This window comes from Cinclus cinclus, chromosome 18, assembly GCF_963662255.1.
Source record: "Cinclus cinclus chromosome 18, bCinCin1.1, whole genome shotgun sequence".
NCBI lineage: Eukaryota > Metazoa > Chordata > Aves > Passeriformes > Cinclidae > Cinclus > Cinclus cinclus.
The window spans coordinates 9,475,709-9,490,707 of NC_085063.1; the positions used below are offsets into that span (position 1 = coordinate 9,475,709).

The 14,999-nt window shown below is 45.7% G+C and overlaps 1 protein-coding gene across 1 annotated transcript in view; it reads left to right on the top strand.

Annotated features, from left to right (window-relative positions):
• The window catches only part of LOC134051274 (peroxidasin homolog), a 42,756-nt gene that overhangs the window by 9,185 nt on the left and 18,572 nt on the right, over positions 1-14,999 (top strand). The window contains exons 2-7 of the mRNA XM_062504942.1: positions 982-1,053; positions 8,521-8,592; positions 8,836-8,907; positions 11,317-11,388; positions 12,906-12,977; positions 14,513-14,682. Of these exons, the coding sequence (XP_062360926.1) occupies positions 982-1,053; positions 8,521-8,592; positions 8,836-8,907; positions 11,317-11,388; positions 12,906-12,977; positions 14,513-14,682 (530 nt within the window). The remainder of the gene's footprint in view (positions 1-981; positions 1,054-8,520; positions 8,593-8,835; positions 8,908-11,316; positions 11,389-12,905; positions 12,978-14,512; positions 14,683-14,999) is intronic.

Below are 14,999 nucleotides of genomic sequence, written 5' to 3' on the forward strand. Positions count from 1 at the left end.
CTGGCAGTTTGGGGTTACCTGCAATGACTGCACTTCTTTCTAATTTGAATTTTATAAATACCACAATTCATGTTGATGCCTGTCTCAAAACAGTTGTTCAATTTGTATTTGATGAATCCTTGTTTTAAACTCTGCTTCCAAGTGTGACTTTACCACCAGAATTGGCAACCCCTGCTTTTTTCCTTTTAAAGCAAATGCCCTTAAAAGGCTGTCTTAAACTGAAAAAAACCAGCTGTGTATTTCCTAAATGTGATAGATCAAGTAGAGAAGGAGAAAAAAATCCACTTCACTGTGTGCATTGGACAGAAGCTTGCAGCAATCCCTGTTTGTCAGCCTTTTGTGATTTGTTATAATACACTGGGCCATGCAAGGTGCCAAATCAATGCACGTTCCCTATAGAAGTGTTTCTCCTTGCTTAAGCAGGTTAAACCACTTAGCTCTTATTTCATTATCCCATTAGTAATCCAAACCCCATGTTCTTGGGTTCCAAGCTGATGTAGTTCCATGGGCAGCCCTTGAAATTTGCCAGAATCCCCTGGACTCCAGTAATTCTAATTGAAGTTGGCACAGATTTGAAATGCAGGCAGCGATAAGCTGTTGTAAGTCTTGGAGCATTGCAGAGCAAAATGGGAAATTCTTATTAAATGAGGTTATTTGAGCAGATTTAACCATTTTAGGGCACAGATAATTTTAGTAGGGAGCTAAATTATGGGTCCACATGATGGTATATGTTCCTCTACAAATCACGATGAGATGCAACAGTAATTGCATGTGAACTTGGGGTCTTTGGCTGCAGACTTTTTTTGATCCCTTGAGTCCTTTTAGTTTCTGGTTTTCTATGAAATTAGAATAAAGAAGTTTCTGACTGTAGGCTTGTCCCAGTTACTGGCTGACTGCAGACAAGAGCAGACCCCAACCATTTTCCCCACTCCTCCACTCTCTTCCCTGGTCTAATGACTCATTTATATCCTCTGCTTTTAGAGATCTACGCTTCAACCACATCAAGGAGATACAACCTGGGGCCTTCAGAAGACTGAAGAACCTCAACACACTGTAAGCTGTACTCTGAGGGTAACCATTTATTGCTTGTGTTAGTACTGTCTCCTAAAATGGCTTAAAGGTGGCTTGGGCTTTTATTTATTTCAGTTGAGTTGTGCATATCCAGCCAAAACTTTAAAATTCCCTGTGTGATGTTTCTTATCTTTTTGTGTTTAATAACTTTCATTTTTCACAATTAACCTCTCTGTTTAAAAATAAAATATTATGAGCTCTAGCACTGCCTGAGGGTGTTTGAGCAGGTATGGCCTTAAAGTAGCCCATAAAAGAAGTTCTCACCTGGGATCAAGACAGTGGAGGGATGGTTTAAAATCTTCTTCCTTTCCATGGTCTCCTCTAACACATGAACCACATCAGTTGCTCTATACGAGTTTGACCGAGCATCCTTCAAATGCCATCTTTCCTTATGCCTTGCCCTGAAAGAGGTGCCTACATCTACCCTGCTCTAGGTAGGAATGGGGGTAGAAAGCCGCCCCTCCAGCTTTGTACCCCACTCTGATATCACTGTACACACTGCTCCACTAACCAGCTTCTCACTCTTCCCAAAGGAAATCCTGGGAGCCTCTGCTCCTTCTGGCTGCTGCAGGGCTGAGGGTTTGGAGACACATCTGAGTGTATCTGCACCCTGTAGCCAAGGAGCAGCAAGAACCAGCTCCCAAATCAGAACCAGAAGCTGTGTCAGCACAGCACTGTGCTGGATGCAGCTGGGTTGTTGAGACTCAGATCGAATTACTCTGTGAGCTGTGACATGGTGCTAACAGCCATAGGATTTCCAGGTCCCAGCTGGAATTCCTCAGTGAGGCAAAGCAGCTCCTTTGGGAACCTGACAGATGTTCATACATTCATGTTCCCAAATGATAACAGAAAGTTCAGGTTGTTTTTTCTGTCTGGCCTTGAGCGCTCTGAAGTCCCTGATCCTGAAGGTGGCAGAGCTGAAGGAAGGCAAACCTGGGCAATAAGACATTCAGTCAACTCTAGGTAGTTGTAGGAAAAGTGGGATTACAGCAGGACTTGATTATTGAGTCCTGCTGAAGTGTTATCTTTGAAAAATCAGCATTGGCCAAAGATTGTCCCACTCCCTGTGTGGGACTGAGGGGCCAAGCCATGACTGCAGGATGCTCCAGAGTACCCTGGCTGTGGCCCAGGACAGGTGGTCATCAAGTGGGCTGCTCAAAAACTTTATTGCCACCGATGCTGTTCATCCAGAACAGCCCAGGTTAGTCTCTCAAACAGCACCGTGTGGTACTTAATTGCCAAAAATAATAGGGAAGAAATGGTGCTTTGGATGGATTTCTGTCATTTGAGATAGGGTCAGATACAGCAAGAAACGAGAAAAAAAAATCCAGAGAGATAACAGAGTCCAGGTCTGTAGGGTTTTTGTCTTATCACAAAGCTCTGCTGACGTCTCTTGATCTCCATCCCTGCTCTTCCACCCTGGGAGTTCTCCTGAGTGGAGGGAACAAAGGGTTCCAGATGATGTCATCTCAGTGTGAGGCAGATGTTTGGCAGCAGCTCCCTGGACCACCAGGCGAGTTTCAGCCGAGCCCTGGGGAAAACGAGGATGCTGGCAGGGCTTCATTGGGAGGGAGGCTCCACCCAACCTGCCGAGCTTTGCAAGGGGTCCCAGTTCCTGCCCTGCCAGCACCTTGGACTGGGCAGGTCTCTGACTTGTGCAGGGCTCTTGCTTCTGTCTTCTGACTCCTCCACTCTGTAGAGGTAGATACAGATAGAGCCAGACTGAGGGGAAAGACCTGTCTCTCTCTAACATGCTGTTTGTGCTCCACAAATTTCTCCAGCTCTTCTTCCTTTCTGTCTCCACATTATCCTGGGCAGAGACCTCAAGGACAGCAAGTCCCTGAACAGGTGCTGGAGGGAATAGGCAGGAATGTACCCCCCGACATCCCTGGCCTCATGATTTGGGGTGCCAGGGGAGTAAGAACAATGTGTTTTCACAGGGGGTGGGCAGACACTCCTCCTTTCTCTAAACCATTTCCTATGGCCATTGTCAGAGCTGGACCAGGTGAAGCACTGCTCTAACAAAATACTGTATTTTTATATTCAGATTCTGAAAATCAACCTGATTTGCCAAGGAAACCTTTCCATTTAGATAGTACTTATGCTTAGTTGTGTGTCCTGGTCTGGCCAGCAGACTGGAGCACTCAGTTATGCTTATTATTATTGTAGTAGTTGACTCCCATGGCTGAGGAGCTTGATAACTGACTCAGAGAACATTGGACCTCACACTCCTGAGGCAAATTTCTCTCCAGGAACTTTGGTTTGTCCAATTCTCACATGAAAACTGACAAAAGCTGAAGAATTTGCTGATGTTTCTTAGATGGTAAATTTTGCCTGAGGACTTAGATAGCTTTTCAAGTGATAAAGAGAATAAATCCTTTAAAATCCCTGAGAGGCTTCCTGAGAAAATCTGTCCAGAAAATTTGAAGTGAGAGGTTTGGAGGATAGAACAGCTCAGGTTCCACATGCAGAGCTCTCAGCTTGCTGCTTTCTGTCATTGAATTTAAATAAATCTTCCATAAGCAAATAAATGTTTTTTTAAAAGAGCTTTTCCCACTAATGGCAGAGGAAGAGCAACAGATTCTGGTGAAGCTTCTGTTCTCCATCTCCTTTAGGGCAGTGTGGCTGTTCTGTGTCCAAGTTTGACAGTTTATAAACCACCATGAAAAGGAAACCTTTGTAGCCTATGTTGGATGCAGGGAAATGGTTTGAGAGCCCGACAGGAGAGGAGCCTGTGTGGATGTCCAGTGGGGCTGTTCAACAGTTCAAACCCTCCCCTGGCTCCTCTGCTTTCCTCTGCTGTGGAGATTTGATAAATCACAGAGCACTACTTTAACATTAAAAACAGGAGCACTGTTTGTGGAAGAGACACAGTCACTGTTTGCTTCCAGCTGGGGACTCCTGGTACAGCAGCGCAGGTAATGGGCAATTATCCTAAATCCTGCACCACTGGGAGCTTCCCTGTTGGCTATGTGCAGGTGGAGGAGTTCTCTTGGGCTGAACATCTCAGAGAGTTGTAAGATTTCCTCATCCCCTCCTCTTGGCACTGCTCTGTTCCCATCTCTGCAGATGGTACTGTGTATTTTTAAACTCTTAATATGTCCCCTTTGTACAACAACAACAAAAGGTAGCAAGGAGAGTGAGGCAAAACCCCCTCTTGTATGGTTTCCACAAACCCCCCAGACCCCCAGCTCCAGCACAGCTGTTCTGCTGCAGTTTGCCATCACTTGCTGCGTGGCTGAAGCCAACATTAGTTCAGAGCAGGTGCTGGGCCGTGAGGGAGAGAGGAAACACTTTGAGCCCATGGTGAGGCACAGCCTCTCACTGCTTCCCAGTTTTTGCTCCTTTAGGTCATTTTTGGGTGGGGATGGATGATGACACCCCTGTGAGGCTCCTCCTTACGAGTTCCCACAGGAATCAGCCCTGTCAGACGTTTGGTTCATTGCTGTATTTTCAAACCATAGCCAAAGAGTTGCTGCTCCTTGGGTCTCTCCAGCACCATGCATAGAAATGTCCAACCCAGGGACCAACATTTCTTAACATCCCCAGTGTGTATTTTGTTCTTCCCTGGAGAAGAGGGACTCTGTGGAGACCACATTGCTTGTGCCTCTGCCTGGCCCTTTACCCTATCATTAACATCTTATTTCTCTTTCTGCTCAGGTGAGAGAAAAACACCTCTGGTGAGCTCTGCAGCTCTGCTTTAGGTGCTGCTGGTGAAGAGTCTTGGGGTGAACAGAGCAGTAATGTGGAGTTTCTGTCTTTTACCCTCTAGTAAATCTGAGAGAACGTGTTCCTGCCAGCAGGGAGGGGATGTCAGAGCCTGCTTGGATCTCAGAATAAAACTTTCTCCCTTAAATATGGGAAATGGATATTCCAGATCATTCTGTCAACAAGAGGGAATGTGTGGTTGAACATAAAACTCACTTTTTCTCCCCCTCTAAATGCACTACATGATGACTTCTATTAATGGCGTGAAGAAAAAAAAATAGCTGTTTTGTCACAGTGACTGTAGCATTTGGATTGTCAAATGAAAAAAGGGAAAAGAACATGGTTTGAGTCTGAATTCTGTCCTGTCACATCATTTAGTACATTCTTCAAAACAGAAAACCCACTCATTTAATGCAACTTAAGCCCATGCCTGGCAACCTGGAGAGAGGGTGGGGAAGGAGAAAGGAGAGGCAGTCAGGATATAAAACATAGAGGAAACTGAATGTAAAATGTTGTCTTGGTGAATCTGGGCCAGATCTCATGGCACTTGTATATCTCAAATGTTCCAGAAGAGTTTTGCAGGAATAAAACCTGTGTGACTGAGTTCTACTCATGTGGAGTCCAGTTCATGGGACATGATGGGAATGCCCCATCCTATTGCTAGGAAATGTGCTTCTGATACTTTTAATTTAGCCTGTTTTGCTGTAGGGTATGCTTAAGATTATGATAATGATCTTCCCAACCTCTGTCTGCCAGAACATTTATTCCCAGCAGATCTGGGATCTCAGCTTTCAGCCCTCTAAGAGTAGCAGGAATTTGGGCACTTTTGCTATGGATGGCAGCTGGCACCAATAGCCAGGCCATGCCAGGATTTTGCACACTTCTCTGCCTGGGTGAATTGCACAGGAGTCAAGAAGCAGACAGCTGTGCAGGAGCCATCCAAAGTCTTTCTAGGAGGCAGATGTTCTGCCTTGTCCACGGATTTCTCTGAAAGCAGCATTTTGGAATAAGTGGGATATAATGGACTTCATAATTATCTCACTTTCTAATGTTTTCCAGTACTTATCCTTCCATTACAATGGGGAATCCTGAGACAGGAAGCAGAGATGGCTTCTTCCATACACTTCTTATTCTTATGAATCAGGCAATGAACAAATTTTTAAGTATCAGACGATGAGATAAGAGCCCTGTGTGCTGCTTGCCATCTGAACTTCCAGGATTCATCTTATTTGGCTGGGTCACTGATTGCACTCCCTTGAACTGTACAAAATAGCAAAGACAACAAAACAGACTTGGATAATGCTTTTAAATAGCCCCAAAACACAGCCAGACAACATAATGCAATTTGAAACGCCAGTGGAGATCAGTCCTAGTCTGAACCCTGAGCATTAAAGATAACAATCAGCAGAGGTCTCCAGACCACGCAGCTGCATGGGGCTGCTCAGGCTTTTGGTGTGACCCTGCTCACCTGGTCCCTGTCACCTGTCCCCTGTCACCTGTCTCCTGCGAGGCAAATGCCAGCTGTGTGACAGGTGCTTACATCCATGGGAATGACATCGGTGCTGGCACCATTCTGTCAGCCCATTGTGAGCTCAGAAGTGGGGCCAAGGATCAGAGAGCAGAGAAGGAGCTGCCTTGGTCCTGCTCTGGCCGGAGATGAAAGCTGATAGGGGCAGGAGGGGAGCACGGCTGGTGCCTGTGTTGTCTTTGTCCCACGGGCAAATAGACAAAAGCCCTCTCCCACACTGCTCTCAGGCAGTTATTCCCAGTCCTTGGGTGTTCAGTCATCAAATAAACTTCTGGGTTGATGCTCAGGGGCCGTACTTCCACTCAGCATAGCTGGCTGTCAAAGCGGGATTGTGTGTTCCAAGGACTTGACATCATTTTTGCATCCCTGTGAGTGAGCCCGGGCTGTTTGACCTCAGCCGTGTGTATGGAGCCATTGCTTCCAGCTGTGCAGGAGCTTTCCAGCTTTCTCTGCCTTAACCTCTTCAGGCTGCCCGTGCCCAGCCCTGGCACGAGGGTGATACTCACACCTGTGGTAGCAGGGCAGCTAATCCAGGGAGGATAGTCAAATCCAGGATAATGAGGTTTTTCTCAACCCCTCGTCACCTGACTTCCAGAGTTGTTTGCTCTTGAGTTTCTCACATGCTTTTTTTTTTGACTCTGAGAGTAATTCTTCACCTGAGAAAAAGCTGGTAGAAAGCTGGTGTGGCTCAGGTGCCTGGAGACAGCTTGTGAAACTTCCATCACATATGTGTATCTGACATCTTTTATATCTTCTGTCATCCCTGAGGTGTTTGTTATTACCTTCATCTTCTTTTCCCACAATTTTTTTTACCATTTCTCCCCATCTCTTTGTCCTTTTTTCCCCATCCTTTACCTGCACAAACTGTTTTTGCCCAGGAAAACACCTTAGCTTGTAATGACAGAGGCTGGCTGCTCTTTTTTGTCCAAAAAAGCATGGCAGAAGGTTGGGTTTTGCTGCTGGGAAAGTGCTGAACTGCCTTCTCACCTGCTGCCTAATGGCAGATCCTTCCTGAGGAGCAGAGCTATGGCAAAAATGAACTTGAAAAAGGAAAACCAGCACATGAATCAAACGTGACCCAAGGTAGTCTAGTCTGGCTGCTTGCACAGGGAATTGCTGTTTTTCCTACAACACCTGAAAAAGAAATCTTTGCAGTACACAGTTGCAGATTCCTTCTCTGCCCACAACTCCATTTAGGAATTTTAAAAATTAGTGTGGCTGGTGAAATCCTTGCTCTGGGCTATTCTAAAAGGCTCCACCAGCTGTGAGCTTTGCCAGGGCTGAACATCAGTGGGATATCACAGCGAGAGACCAGCGGGAGTGCGGCCGGGCAGCCACGATGAATAGCTAAACTTTGTGTATTAGGGAGCTATTTATAAGTGATTTATTGTGTTTTCTCGGTGTTGGGCTTGGCAGGGGCTGCAGGAGAGCTCTGCAGGGCTCAGCTGTGTGGTTACAGGGCTGCACAGCGTGGCTCTTGCAGAGCTGGGCTGTTTCTGGTCACTGGCACCAGCCTTCAGTTGAACACACAGCCATGGCAACTGCACACACAAATCACACATGGCTTTCCAGTGCCATGTGGTCCAGAGGTTTTGTATTAAAATCTGGCACAGGGCTCCTGAAAATCGAAAGAAGTTGTCTCTGAGTAGCCTCAGGAGTCAAAGTTGAATTTATTTCTTTCTCATTTGCGGGTATCAGTTACAAAGTGGTTAGAGCAAAGCTATCAGCATTTTATGGCTCCTATAACCTCACTGGGAGCTGGTGCTTTAAACTGCATTTGTACTTTTAAAAACTGGTTCTGCAGTCCCCTGCTCACTTGTTGAATACAGCCAGGCACCTCCAAACCCCATCGTGGTTGTACAAGAGTGGCAGTAATTATTTAATATCTCACTCCTGCTTCTTTCTGCCTGTGTCCCATCCCTTCATCCCTTTCCTGGATAAAATTGTCACTTTGGTGTGAGAACTATGGCAGAAGGTAAGGAAAATATTTTGAACACTGCTGTATTGGAAGTACTTGGCCCCTCTGGGTGAGAAACCTTCTCACTGCCTTGGCTGGTGTGAGTACCCAACCTTTGACTTGCTAACCCCATTAAATCTTAAATTCTGTGACATCTGGGCTCAGAATTTTTCAGTGGGCATCCAAGAACAGAAATGCCGCAAATCTCACATGTGCTGACTTCACAAGCTGTGTTTTTCTTTCTTGATTTGAACAGGCTGCTGAACAATAACCAGATAAAACAAATTGTGAGAAGATCCTTTGAAGATCTGGAGAACCTGAAATACCTGTGAGTTGGTAGCTCAGTAATTTCTTAACCTCTTTAAAGTCCAATAACCTACTTCTAATATGTGCCAGTCAAGGACACACTGTGTGTGTTTGGAGTTCAGTGTCAAAGGTATAAAACCTTACCCCTGAATCCAGGCAGCAAGTTCTGCTTTGGGTTGAGGGTCATTGCTGTTTCCTGTGACTTTTTAGAGCACAACTGCTGATCAGTTGGCCTAATGTTGTTTCCTTTCTCTCCTTTTGAAAGCTACCTTTATAAAAATGAAATTCAGAGCATCCAGCAACATGCCTTCCATGGGCTCCGTTCCCTGGAGCAGCTGTAAGTACAGATGAGCCTTGTTTGCATGCTGCGTTCCCAGGCTTGGAGAGCAGCAGGCACTTAGTGAGGGGTAGGATGAAGCTTCTGCTCTCTTCTCATCCAGATTTGCCAGACTACACTGGGTTCATTTGAAAACAGCTGTTCTGAGGGTTGGTTTTGGTTAGTTAGTACTGGGGTCTCTTCCTACTGGTGTTCCATGTTTTCTCCTGCCCCAAACCTCTGGAGCATAGGAAGAAGCCAGCTGTGCTTCTGATGGCCTTTATTTCCAAGGACCTTATGATGGGAGGACAGAGGGGTCTGCAGGAGGGCTGGAAGCAGAAGGCAGCTGCTCTGCTGGATTTGTGTCTGGGATTCCTCAAGCAGAGAGTCAGATCTGGTCCTTTATTTAAATTGAGGGTGCTGGTTGAGTTTCTGTGTCATCCAAAGCTCTGCTGGGAATGAATGGATGAAGTGCAAGCTGAGAGCTGGGGCAGCTGAGTATTCCTGGGAGCTACCAAGATGGTGGTGCTCCCATGCTGCAAAGCATCTGGAAATTGCAGTGGGGGAACATGATGGTTCCAAACACAGTAATGACCTTCCCTAAAGCTGCGTGGCACTCTGTGCTGAATCTGGGATGGAGGGAGTCTCGTGTGTTTTCCTGGCAGCTGGAGTCCATCACAGTGACACTCCAACAGTCCCCATTTGCTGCCCTTCTGTGTACAGCAAAACTCTGCTGTTCATTCAAAGAAGTTTTGTTTTTGACTCTTAGTGCACCACTCTCTAGGTGAGACGGGGAGACTGAGGTCTGACTCTTCTGAAGTGCTGTGCCTTCCTAAAATGGAACTGGATTTTTCTTACTTGAGGCTGATGGAGAGAATGTGAGCTTGGAAATTAGAATAATGGATAAGTGGAATGGTTTGGCTTGGAAGGGATCTTAGAGTTCATTTCATGCCAACTCCCTGCCATGGACAGGGACACCTTCCACTATCCCAGGCTGCTCCAAGCCCTGCCCAACCTGGCCATTGACCCTTTCAGGGATCCAGAGGCAGCTCCAACTTCTCTGGGCACCCTGTGCCAGGGCTACAACACCCTCACAGGGAAGAATTTCTTCCTAATGATTTACTCTTCCTAAACAATTGAAATATAGGAATTACTTGTATCATTGGAGAACAGGGACCAAAGGTGAAACTGGTCTAATTCCTGAATTGTTCCCATCTGCAGCATTTATAGGGCTGGAATGTAACCAAGAATTTTGCTGTAAAAGAAATAGGATCCAGCTTGTTCTCCAGGTTGACAGCACAAGAGGACTGAGCATAATTGGAAGTCTCAGTCAATCCTAACAATAGGTGTGCCACCAGGCTTGTGTACAATGTGGTTTTTCATCAGCCAGCTCAGCAAGGATGCCTGGGATAAAATTTAGGAAGCTGAAACTGGCTTTAAGCTGAGGTTAGAGAGCTGATGCTGCCCACAGGGATATTTCAGCAGTGAGCATTCCAGACTTGATGTCACGAATAAAAGAAAAAATCAAAACCAACAAACCCACAAAAACAACAAACAACCTGCTGAAAGTCCCATCTGTTTTCAATCCCAGGCAGGCTTAGCTCCAGAAGAAATAGCTTTGCTCAAATCCTACCCCATTTTCCTGTTCCCCACAAGCCAGCTTTTCAAGAAAAAGTACAACCCGATGGATGGACAGGATCAGATGCTTTCCTCAAGGTCCAAAGCAATCTCAGCAGACATCTGAGATTGATTAGGGCATGTCCCTGTCTTCCCCACTGTGACCCTCCAGTGCAGAATCTGAGTCACCCTCTCCCAGTTTGTGCTCTGATACTGGACCATTTATCATGAATCCTTCCATTACAAATCAAACAGCCATGTGGAGGCTTAGGCAATTATTTCTCAATGCAGTCAGCTACAATAGAATGAGTATTTGTAGCTCTGTGATTAATCTGTGTCTGCTGTGAAATTTATGCCTGTGTAAAATAAAAGGGCACAGTTTAGGCAATTTGGGGACTGTACAAAATCCATCTAAAAGTCAGGAATGTGTCAGTTGTGCTGGTGAATGTCACAGCTCATGGCAACAGGGAGGCTCAGGTGTTGTGGTGGGTTGCTCTGCAGGCACCACGTTTATTTTCTTGATGGCAAGGGGTGATCTGGGACAGGCAGGAGGTCCCCTAGGCCTCTGGAGTGGCAGGTCACACTTTGGATTTTAGTGGAACTAAAATATTAGTCTGTATTAGCAGAAAAGCCATGTTAGCTACTGTGTTTGCATGTGGAAACTGGAGACTCTAACATGGATTCTGGCTTCTCAACACCTGCCCTGAGATGAGTGGTGACCAGCTGGGGAGCACTGGTGGATTGATCTGGGAAGATCTTCTGTCTCTTAAATTGCAGTCTGTGTGTGATTTCTGTGTGATTTGTGTGTCACAGGTACCTGCATTTCAACAACCTGGAAAGTCTGGAGCTGGAGACTTTTAGTGACCTGCCCAAACTTGAAAGGCTGTGAGTAAAGATGGGATATTTCGTGGGGTGGACTGAGAGGGTGAGGAGAAAGGAGAAGAGGGAAAACCCCTTAATTTAGTGTAGCAGTTTTGGTAGCATGGAGTGTGATCTCCAAAATACAAAAAGAAACTTCATTAAAGAAAGAGATTTTACATAATTGCCGAGTAGGAGGGTAAATGAGGATGTGAAGGAAATTTCCCATTTTATGCTATGTTCAGGTTTCCATCTAAATAGGAGTAAATCTGCAGAAAGTCCTACAGCTGGTCAAGCCAAGTGAGATTTTAGTCTGAGCATAAGGTCAGCAACATTAGTCACTGTTGGGCAGAGTGAGCAAAAAAAGGGGGTGGAAACGGGATAAGGTCGGAAGAAAGTCTAACAAGAAAAGCACATATCCTTCTTGAAAGCAGTAAGGAAATGGAGTCTCCTGCTCCCCAGGATTGCTTCTAGCAGTAATGGAGCCACCAGCACAATACTCCATGTGTGGTTCCCACTCCATGGAGAAACCAGCAGTGTCTGGGCTGTGTGGAAATGTGCCTTATATCCATACATGCCAAAGAAATAAAATTGTGGGATCCCACACCCGTAGGAAAATTCAGACCTGGATCAGTATATGACTGATCTCAGTCACTGTATTGGGTCCAACAAAAATTCAGGATTTAAATTTTAAAGGAAGGTTTTTCAGCCTCCAAACTGGGCAACCTGGCTGAACTCTGGTGCACACGTGTGTGTACAGGCATTTGCACTTGGGTTGTGCTGCTTTTGTGTTCTCTCCTGTTCCACCACTGACTAAAATTGATTCATCTCTTTTATCAATGGTCTCTTATGAGTTTTAGATGCAACCAATACAAGTAAATTCCCCCACCATTATGGGAATGGGGAGTTAATTATCCCCTCTTGGTCCCCACTAAGATTGTGCATTTTAGCACAACCAGGCTTTCTCCCTAAGAACTGGTGAGTTCTGAGTGTGTGACAAGATTCTGGAAGTGAGAATTTGCCTCAGTTTTGTTCAGAGATAAGCCCAGTTTAGGTGGTTGTTGTCTGAACTAGATTTGCTTATGGATTTGGGTTAATAACTACATGGAGTCTAAGGCAGGGGTTGTCCAGCGCCAATGGCTGCCCTTGTAAAATTGTCACATCATCTGCACAGGGGAAGGAGAAGGTCCCTTCTAAACTGGAGCTGACCCAGGCCCAGAAAACAGAGGGTGGGTCCAATCTGAGGGGATTTTGTGCCCTTTCTCCTCCCTTTGCAGAGAAACTGGAAGGGTCCAGTTTAAACCTGTTCCATCACATCCTGAGTCACAGTTTCCAGCCCACACCCGCTCTCGGCTGTGGCATATTACATCACACCCACCAAGGGATGAAATCCCTCCAGCTCATGGAAGCAAACATGGAATTCAAAAACTGAGCTCCGTTTTGATGAGCAGCCTTTGCATTTAAACTGAGTTGTGACCTGGGGTGTTATCATCCTCACAGTGCAAATACTGAATTAAGTTTTGGCGTGGCTTCTCCCACTGCAGATTCTTGCACAACAACAAGATTTCCAGGATTCATCCGGGGACATTCTCTCAACTGGAATCCCTCAAAAGGCTGTAAGTAAAAAACATTGCCTGCAAAGAGGACTTGTTTATCTTCAATCAGATGGGCAGGACCTGAGGAAGAATGTGCCTGGTTGGCAAAGCTTATAGTTGTTGCACTTCTAAGGCCACTGCTAAGTTTATAAAACAGTTTTGATTGGACCTGAAAGCTTATTTAAGCAGTTAGACGTTTCTTTATGCTAGTGTCTAATTATAATCAGCACACATCTTAATAATGCCACAAGAATGAACTTTCCTGGAAAGTCTTCACAACAGTTTGAACCCGTAAAACATCCTTGAAAAATGTAGAAAGTCCAGGTCATGGATATGACCTTGAACATGTCTGTAGATCAGTATCTAACATGGAAAGAAGTCAGAGTCATGAAAGAAAAGGCTTGTTTTCTAGATTGAAATTGGTCAGAGGAATGCCAAGGGGCATGATTCTCTTTCCATACAGGAATTCCTCAGGGTGCCATTCCCACATAACCTGTCTGTCTCTTAAGCTTACTTCTTTCTTGCTTTAGTTTTATGATCTCTGGAAATAAGTTCAATGATGTGTTTGGGAGGAAAAAAAATGCAAAGGGTAAAGAATTTTGGTGTTCTGCCATGGTTTTCAAGTGCAATAAAATAATATATTTCTCACTGCAGCCCTCAATGATTTCTGCAAGCAGGTAAAATGCTTCACTTCTCTTTAACAGGGAATATCTTGTGAAATGCTGTCTGTAGGTGCCAGAGAAAAATCTGGGGTTATAAAATACTCAGTCATGGCCCTGTGTGAAATCTCACATTCTCAAATATGTGACCCTGAAAGTGTTAGATTTTTCTGCTTTTTTTTTTTTTTTTGAATGGCTGTGCTGTTTTTGAAAACCATCACAATGGCCCAGACCCATCGACTGTAAAACTGTCAGTGGGGAAGGAGGCACAAACGAATCCCCCTGTAGTCCTTATTTATCCTCATGGATAGCACTGCTCGTAGGAATGAGGTCAGTGCAGGGAAGAGGCTGGGGGCACTGGGAGGTCACTGGAGCTCCATTCACTGTGGTTCAGGCTTGTGTCACAGTCATAAAAGTTCTTCCAGTTTTGCAGAATTGCTGCAACCCCTCACAGCTGGTTACAGAAAGGGTCTGATCCCATCCACACATAAATAAATGGGGAGGGTTTTTTGGAGCTAAAACAGAAAAGCTGTAACAGAAGCAGTTCTTACAGAATTTAGTAAAGGTTGAAATCTCCATCCCAGGGTAAAACCCAACATTTCAGAGTCTCAAGTAGTCCAAAACTGCATAATGCTGTTTAACTGAATAATTCCTATCTGAAACTAGAATGGTTGATGGTAGTTTTTCAACTAAATCTTTGTAATCGGTTAAGCATCCTAGTTAACCATCGTGACTATGAGATATCTCAAATTTTCCCTTGGGATATAATCAAATGCAGGGCAAACCACCCAGGTGACAATTCCCTCCGCAGGGCTGTTCCCCTCCTGTGCCCTGGAGAAGGAGGCAGCACAGCAGCTGGAGGCTGGGCACTCAGCTGCCTTTTCCTGGCTGTTGCAGGAGGCTGGACTCCAACTCCCTGTTCTGTGACTGTGACCTGCTGTGGCTGGCAGAGCTGCTGAGGAAATACGCAGAGCAGGGCAGCATCCAGACCGCTGCCACCTGTGAGGCTCCACGGGACCTGCACGGCCGCTCCATCGCCGCCCTGACCGCCCAGGAGTTCAACTGTGGTGAGCGAGGCCAAACCCCTCCATAGGCCACCCTGGAGCTGGGCTTTGGTTTCTGAGTGCTTTCCTCCAGCCCTTTTCCTCCTTCTTCCCTCTGCTGGCATCCTGATTACTCCCTCCTTCACTGCTGAAATGGGAAAATCCCAGCGGGGCTGCAGGAGGAAGCTGGCATTCCCAGAGGTGTTGGAGGCAGCTCTGTTTTGGCTGGAGGTTGTTGTCTTGGGTTTTTGCATAGAGTAGGGTTGGTAAAGGATCTGCTGCAACAGTGGCTAAACCAGGAGCCAGAGGAAATACCCCACATTAGGCTGAACAGGAGGGGG